At 35.9% G+C, this 7,430-nt stretch overlaps 3 protein-coding genes across 3 annotated transcripts; 1 reads left to right on the top strand and 2 right to left on the bottom strand.

The window, feature by feature from the left end:
• Positions 1 to 588: 588 nt before the first annotated feature.
• Positions 589 to 2,424, bottom strand: LOC130507314 (uncharacterized). Its single transcript, XM_057002024.1, has 7 exons — positions 2,269 to 2,424; positions 1,892 to 2,033; positions 1,663 to 1,813; positions 1,501 to 1,576; positions 1,283 to 1,394; positions 1,109 to 1,200; positions 589 to 1,009 (listed from the first exon to the last, which is right to left on the bottom strand). Exons 1-7 carry the CDS (start codon positions 2,293 to 2,295, stop codon positions 965 to 967), a joined length of 645 nt encoding a protein of 214 aa, XP_056858004.1. The 5' UTR covers positions 2,296 to 2,424; the 3' UTR covers positions 589 to 964.
• Positions 2,425 to 3,762: 1,338 nt separating this feature from the next.
• LOC130507315 (B-box zinc finger protein 24-like) lies at positions 3,763 to 5,097 on the top strand. The gene is made up of 3 exons (XM_057002025.1): positions 3,763 to 4,183; positions 4,278 to 4,580; positions 4,667 to 5,097. The coding sequence occupies exons 1-3, from the start codon at positions 4,001 to 4,003 to the stop codon at positions 4,907 to 4,909; spliced, it is 729 nt and encodes a 242-aa protein (XP_056858005.1). The 5' UTR covers positions 3,763 to 4,000; the 3' UTR covers positions 4,910 to 5,097.
• A 114-nt stretch (positions 5,098 to 5,211) lies between these two features.
• On the bottom strand, positions 5,212 to 6,260 carry LOC130507317 (putative fructokinase-8). The gene is made up of 4 exons (XM_057002026.1): positions 6,255 to 6,260; positions 5,843 to 6,175; positions 5,487 to 5,603; positions 5,212 to 5,403 (listed from the first exon to the last, which is right to left on the bottom strand). Exons 1-4 carry the CDS (start codon positions 6,258 to 6,260, stop codon positions 5,212 to 5,214), a joined length of 648 nt encoding a protein of 215 aa, XP_056858006.1.
• Between the last annotated feature and the right edge of the window lie 1,170 nt (positions 6,261 to 7,430).

The raw sequence follows: 7,430 nt of genomic DNA, 5'->3' as shown, positions 1-7,430 counted from the left end.
GCCGCACAACAGTTCCAGCAGCTCCAAATCCAGTCACAGAAACAGCAGCAACAACAACATCATCATCATCAGCAGCAACTGTATCAGCTTCAGCAGCAGCGCATTCAACAGCAGGAACTACAAAGTGGTGTAACTGAGCTGAGAATGCCCATGTCTTCTTCGGGTCAGAAAGAGTGTGTACCATCGCCTGATCTTGAGGCTCCCTCCACAAAAGACTGAAGAGTGTAGACTGTGTAGTGTCCAAACTTAGTGAGGTTCTCTCAGAAAATCTCCTCTCTCTTTCCAATTCCAAAGCCGTGGTGTTGTTTTCTTCATGATCAGAAGAGGATCATGGCTATATTGCATTCTAGAGTTAAAAACAAGAAACCTTAGAAGTTGTTAGTGAAAGCCTTTGTTTGTTTGTCTTTCTGCTCGTAGTCTACATTCTTCTCTTTGTATGGTCCCTACTAGGCTCTTAAAAAAACTTTTGGTTAGAACTGTGGTTTTGAATTCAAGTCTTGTCTTTCTAATCAGATTCAAATTCTTAGGCTTAATAGCTCTTTCTAATTATTTGAAGAGTGTCTCTCGTTTGGGCTTTGGCATTAAAGCTTATGTGAAGTCTCCACAGATTCCTCAATATAAAAACATAAACGATAATTACAAAGATAAAATGAGTTTTCCAAGATCATGGATTACAAGATTCATCGATTAAACTCGCAAAAGGTAAAGGCAAACACCTTCAAGTGGAGGAGAGCAGAACTGAACTGAAACAGAACCGGTCTTTAACAATATTCATCTCCGGCAACAGCAAATTTTAACCATCTGTGGCCACGGGTGACTAGACTAACCTTTTATCCATGTTTGCAGAAGTTGAAGACAGGTTTAAAACAATGGAGATGAAACTGAAAAGCAAAGCCATTTTCTGTATATACATGAAAATGTTTAGCATTTCCTTCTCCTTGCAAAGTGAGTCCTCCTGCGATCTTTAGCCTTTAAAATAATCTTTCAAGGAGAATGGAGGAAACGCATCCTACCATAAGACACAAAAAAAATAACATTTTAACACAGGCACTACTACTCCCAGGATTATAGAGATATATGAGTAAAAATACAGGAACATTATGATTACTTTGCCGTTCTCCTCAGTCAAGTATTGTCTCGCAACTGTCACCTGTTGCAAGAGCCTTTCCATCGGTGTGTAGCTTGGATGGTTTGCGTGCTCTGGACGATGTGAAAACGTGTTAAAAACTTATTAAACTTTTTAAGTCAAGAGGAGGAAACAAAGAAAAAGAAAAGAACTGACCAAGAATGGTGCGGTTCAGATCATCAGCAACCTGTTGACGGTACTCAGAGCTCAAAAGATAGAACATTGGTGATTTCTCAGGGTCTTCATACGCCAGCAAAGCTATCACGTCCTGCCCTCAGGGAAACAAAACTATATTTAAACCAAACTCTCCCCCATCATTTGGAAAGAACAGAAAGCATAAAATAGAGAGGATCAGACAAGAATCAACAACTCACTTCAAGCTTCCCCACATATTTTTGGAAATTCCCAAAAGGAGCCAAACTTGTCTTAGCAAATTCAAGAGCTTCTTCGCTGCAGCATGTACAGAATCGTTTTCAATGATCAGAAAAATGAGAAAACCTGATTGATAGTTCANAAAAAAAAAAAAGAATGCTCACCCTTTGGCATCACAGATAAGCTCAACAAAGTGAAGGCAAAGAAGATCAAAGTGCAAATCCTTGTTTTTCTCAAGCAACTCTTGTCCTAATTGTTGTTCAGTTAGCTCAACAGCCTTGAGCGCCTTCTTCTCCAGTACAAAACGCATTATTTCTGAACAAACCAATTCAAAAACATATAAACCATCACAGAGTGTGGTAAAACATATAAACGCATTGATTGTACTCTCACGTTTTCTTCTCTCCATGTTATCGCGATCAATTGCGGGTTGGTGTATTCCAGTAGTGGAAGCAAGAGAGTCAGCAGTTTCATCGAAGCAGTTGTGGAGAAGATAAGACATTACAATGCTCTGAATCTCATCATCCTTCACAACCTGTGTTTCAAACACAGAGAATAAAAAAAAAAAGTTTAAACCTTTTTTTTTTATTCAGATTCCAATGAAGAGGTTACTGTTAAAGTTAATTGGCCACCAAAGTCAACAATACAACACAATGCTTACACATAGATTGAGAGAGACATTGACGAAAGACCTAATCCATAAACTCAATCGAATGAAAAGAGAGAGAGAACGATCTTTCCCCAATAGTGAAATAGATGGAAGAGCTTACGATGTGTTCGAATTGACGAGGATCCATACTTGTTTACGGAGACGATCCGCTATACAGCCGCGTTGAATAAGGGAAAGGTATGATTCTCTCCGGGGAAGAAGCGAAGAGGAGAGATCAATTGAGGATTGGCAACTCGTTGAGGGAGGCAGCCGAATATAGTGTAACTATGTGGGTGTGGGGGCAAAAATTAGGAAGAGAACAAAACAAAAGTAATCTGGAGGTTTTTTTTTTTACTTTATTAATTTTTTTACTAAGGTCAAACTGACATTAATTACTTGTCTAAGTGGAAAAACAGTATAATTCCAAAAGAGAGTTTTTGTATATTGATGGACTCTAATCACCTACATTTAATAATAAAATAAAAATAAAAAGTTTGCAAAAATGCAGAATCTGTTCTTAGTCAGCTGTTTGTCTTTCTTTCTAATTGATATAATCTGTTTTACAATAATTAAGTCATTTTAAAATATAAACAAAATAATGCTGAAAACTTAATTTAAGATTTGTTATGAATCTGAATGTTTCGTTTCACACAAAGATATGTCGACTCCTGTGATGAAATGAAACTGAGCCACAGGCCCACAAGTGGATCATAAGAGTTAAATCAGAGGGAGCTGATCCACGTCTTAAGCAACACGGCAGCTGCAAAAATTATTAGACAACACCGTCTCCAGACATATTCTTCGACTTAAAAAGGCCTCCTGATGGATCGGTTTTTGAAAGGAGACCATGGGTTTAAGAAGTCACCGGAACACATTGACAAAAGGCCCTTGGATCGTAAGATAGGCTGTTGGAGAGCAAGCCAACTGTGTGATTGGACGTGCACTATCTTGCAAATAACTTTGAGGAGGTTGATGTGGATATCAGATCTTCAATGGTGGGTGGCTAACTCCATCTCGCACGCGTTTGGCTACATTACAACGTGGACTGTTGATCTTGCATTCCTCATTCAGAGCCAAACTCATAAAGCAGAGCTTCCAGAAAAAAAAATTATTATGAGCTGTAAGAGTCTCTGAGATGCAGTTCGACTCAGCCATGTCTATGGAACTGTCCCTCAAGCATCAGTAAGAATACCTTCGCTGTGAATAACCATAAGGTTGAAGAGAGTAAGTGTATTGAGATTGACTTGAATTGCTTTGATATAGATTGCTTAGACTGAAAAATAATTTCTTATAAAATTGCAAATATATAATTTCTTTTAATTAAGGATAATTTTTGTGACCAACAATGTCAGAAATATCTCACGGGCTGGTACATATTACATAATATGAAAAGAATAAATGCAAGAGTATCATTTCCAGATTTTTGTAAAGATGTACAGATTTTTTAATTAGAATAAAAACCTAAATCTCTGTGAGAAAAATAAACTGAAAAAGAAAAGTGTGAATATAATAATAATATCTAAATGAGGAAAGATGACGAAAGGAGATCCACAAAAGAAGCGTGGGACCCAAGACACCTTGCTGTAAGAAGCATAGTGTTTCATTTTGATACGCAGATTCATAAAGATCTCTTATCTTCTTCTCATTCACCACTGATTGTTCCCCCAACAACTTGTCAAACCATTTCCTTATTGCATCATCTCTCCTATTCTTTGTTACTTCTTCTCCAAGATCCTTTCCACCTTTACCTACATTTTCTGCTAAGCAAAACAAAGTCAGATTCATGCATATGTCTTCTTGATTTAAAACCAAGAATCAATAATCAAGAACTGTGATTTAGAGAACAAGGAAAGATGAAGATACAGTGTGATGTGTGTGAGAAAGCTCCGGCAACGGTGATATGTTGTGCCGACGAAGCAGCTTTGTGTCCTAGATGCGACGTGGAGATTCACGCTGCTAACAAACTCGCAAGCAAGCACCGACGCCTTCATCTCAATGCTCTTGCCACCAAGTTCCCTCGTTGCGATGTTTGCCAAGTAAGTTTATAGATAGATCTCTCTTTCTCCCTTAGATCTTGTTTACCAATTATGTGTATGCTCATTATGTTGTTACTCTTCTTTTGACGTGCAGGAGAAGTCAGCTTTCATTTTCTGCGTTGAGGATAGAGCTCTGCTTTGCAGGGACTGTGATGAATCCATCCATGCAGCTAACTCTAGATCTGCAAACCACCAGAGGTTCTTAGCCACTGGGATCAAAGTGGCTCTGAACTCAACTAGTTGCAGCAAGAATCAATCTGAGCCTTCCAAGAAGCAACAGAAAGCTAAGGAGATTCCAGCTAAAACCCTAAACCAGCAACAACCTTCTTCTGCCACTCCTCTTCCGTGGGCGGTTGACGATTTCTTTCACTTCTCTGATCCTGAGTGTACCGAGAAGGTACTAGAGACTGAGATTAAGAAATGTTGATGCTTGGTTTTGTAGCTATTTTATTGACCTTTTTTTCTTGTCTTAAAATTGAGCAGAAAGGACAGCTTGATCTTGGTGAGTTAGAGTGGTTTTCAGACATGGGTTTCTTCGGTACTGATCAGATTAATCAGGAGAGTCTTCCTGCAGCTGAAGTTCCGGAGCTTTCTGTTTCGCATTTAGGTCATGTTCATTCATACAGACCAACCATGAAGTCGAATGTTTCATACAAGAAGCCGAGGTTGGAGTTCAGAGATGATGATGATGATGAAGAGCACTTCATTGTCCCTGATCTAGGCTAAAATGCTATATGTAAGCTATGTGTAGACATTTCTCTATGGAAAAATAAGGAAGATGATGTGTGGATGCAATGTCATATCTTTAGTTTTGTTAAGTTGAGTAAAGCTATGTTGATAGCTTATTAGTTATTACACACTTTCTTATTTTCTGTCCGAATCTTTATTATAAGATATTTGTGTTTGAGTTTGTTCATATACCTCTTGAACAAGGACTTTGCTACAAACTTGAATCTAAATTTGCTACAAACATATAAAAGATAAAATATTGTGATCTTTTTTTTTTCTTTTTTTTCAAATCAGAATCATCAGCAGCTACTACAATATAAGAAGCGCAATTTTGGGGATTTAAAAGGGTTGTTACTACGTTTCACATTGTCTTTAATAAAGCTTAGAGCTTCACTGTCTGAAGGAAGAGCTGGAATGGCTCCTTTCTTGGTGGTCGTGATGGCTCCACAAGCGTTTGCAAACCTCAGCACTTTCCTCAGTTTCTTTTCCTCCTAAAACAAGTATATATCAGTAAACCACACTTGTTAATATTCATTGAGTACACACAAGATAGGTTTAGGGGTTATGTTGTAACCTCGAGTACAGATTGATCATCAACAATCTTGCTTAGAAACGCGCCGATGAAGGAGTCTCCAGCTCCCGTTGTATCCACCGCGTTCACATTGAAAGTTTGAACAGCTCCATGAAATTTCTATACATGCCAAAATTAGCTTTCTTGATTAACAAGCATTAAAATTAAAGAATGAAAGGTAGAGTTAGCTTTCTTGATTAACAAGCAATCAAATTAAAGAAAGAATTGGCATTGCTTGCTTAGTCCAAGATTCAGCATTGAAAATATAATGAACCCACGTCGTAATTATGCACTAATTATCAATCAAAGAGCAAGCCATGGCCATAATGATGATGAAGAAAACTTATGGCAAAAGTTACCTTAGTGTAGTAACGACATCCATCCTCCCCGAGGGTAACAAGCAAGAGCTTCAAATTGGGATGCCATAGAGACATGGCCGACTCATCATCAATCTTTTTGTTTTCGGTAAGGAACTCAAGCTCGACGTCGCTGACCTTAATGATCTCAGCCTTGTCCCAAATGCTCATGATCTGTTTCCTAGCTTCTTCGGGAGATGGCCAAAGAGGTTCCCTGAGGTTAGGGTCGTAGGAAAGAAGAGCTCCTGCTTCTTTGGCCACTTCCATTGCCTTCAAGTGAGCTGACCTACATGGCTCAGTGATCAAACTAATTGATCCATAGTGAAACACTTTGGCCTACAAAAATAAAATCACATGCATCAAATCTCCAACCAACAACATATGCTTAGATTGTTTGTTTATTATATTGGTATACCATCATAGCCGTCTTTGAGCATATTTGAGCATATCGGAGCGGTTGAATAGGATCCAAATCAATTTACAAAATTATATAGATGCAAATCTAAAACTTTAAATTATTAGATACATTTCTAAATTATTAGATACATTTCTAAATTATTGTTTGTAATTTCAAAAGAAACGTTATAAACATACATAGATGCAACTATTAATTAGTTTTTAAAATTACATGATTTATTAATTATTTAGTTGGATATACGGTTAGTATTTTTGAAAATGTCGTGTAACTAATTTGAAACGGCACTAATCCCCCTATACATTAAAAGAGAAGTCACTTTAGTGATTTCTGCTTAGGTGGCACTCATAGAGAGCTTCTAGAATTAATTCTCTTAATCTTATTGGTTGAATTTTTGCTAATTTCTTTTTGATTTATTTTTAAATCGGCAGGGAAGAATTAACCTAGAACCACTTAATCTAGGCTTCCAAACACTCTCAACAATAGAATTAGTACATATATATATTTAACTCTTTAGAACATTTGTATAAAATATATATACTAACTCTTTAGAACTTTAGTACATATATATATTTAAATTGAGTATAAAATATAATTTTGGTTTTCAACCTGCGATAATATATTTTCACAAATCTAAATTGTATATGATTTTTTGTAGGTAATTTTTTCTTATCCTTTATATAATTATTGTTAGAGAAACACACACATACATTTTATACTAAAATGTGTTAAAAATTTAACTAAATACTACATAAAGGCTATTTCAGAATTTAAGTATTACTAAATAATATATGTTTACTAATAAATTAGCCACCAAAATTCCACATTCATTTTTTAAATATTTAAATACATTATCGCAGGTCGCAAACAGAAAATATATTTTTCTAAAATATATAACAAATTTTAAAAATACTACATAAAAGCTATTTAAGAATTGAAGGATTAATAAATTATATTTCTTTATTAAATCATCAAGAACACTTAGCAGGAAAGTAACAGTAAATACTTACCTTTGGTGTAAGTATAATTATTATTCGTAACTATCCTTTAAATTTGAAATATACTGAAATATTTATCTTAAATATATTTTACACGAATTTTGCTTGTAAGTGATATTTTCTCAAAACTACGTATGTGATATTTAATGTAAATAATTAATGACAAAATATATATGCC

This window comes from Raphanus sativus, unplaced genomic scaffold (assembly GCF_000801105.2).
Source record: "Raphanus sativus cultivar WK10039 unplaced genomic scaffold, ASM80110v3 Scaffold4317, whole genome shotgun sequence".
In the NCBI taxonomy this organism is placed as follows: Eukaryota; Viridiplantae; Streptophyta; class Magnoliopsida; order Brassicales; family Brassicaceae; genus Raphanus; species Raphanus sativus.
The sequence above is the reverse complement of the archived record's forward strand: the minus strand, read 5'-3'. Positions and strand labels throughout refer to the sequence as shown.

What these genes read in the sequence shown, in the direction of transcription:
- LOC130507314 (XM_057002024.1), bottom strand. Translation starts at nt 2,295, where the DNA reads ATGGATCCTCGTCAATTCGAACACATC. An exon ending in AATATGTGGGGAAGCTTGAA is followed by an intron (nt 1,395 to 1,500) that starts GTGAGTTGTTGA and finishes CCCTGAGGGCAG; the next exon opens with GACGTGATAGCTTTGCTGGC. An exon ending in TCTGAACCGCACCATTCTTG is followed by an intron (nt 1,201 to 1,282) that starts GTCAGTTCTTTT and finishes CACATCGTCCAG; the next exon opens with AGCACGCAAACCATCCAAGC.
- LOC130507315 (XM_057002025.1), top strand. Translation starts at nt 4,001, where the DNA reads ATGAAGATACAGTGTGATGTGTGTGAGAAAGCTCCGGCAACGGTGATA. An exon ending in CTCGTTGCGATGTTTGCCAA is followed by an intron (nt 4,184 to 4,277) that starts GTAAGTTTATAG and finishes TTTGACGTGCAG; the next exon opens with GAGAAGTCAGCTTTCATTTT. An exon ending in ATCCTGAGTGTACCGAGAAG is followed by an intron (nt 4,581 to 4,666) that starts GTACTAGAGACT and finishes AAAATTGAGCAG; the next exon opens with AAAGGACAGCTTGATCTTGG.
- LOC130507317 (XM_057002026.1), bottom strand. An exon ending in GATGTCGTTACTACACTAAG is followed by an intron (nt 5,604 to 5,842) that starts GTAACTTTTGCC and finishes TGGCATGTATAG; the next exon opens with AAATTTCATGGAGCTGTTCA. An exon ending in ATGATCAATCTGTACTCGAG is followed by an intron (nt 5,404 to 5,486) that starts GTTACAACATAA and finishes TACTTGTTTTAG; the next exon opens with GAGGAAAAGAAACTGAGGAA.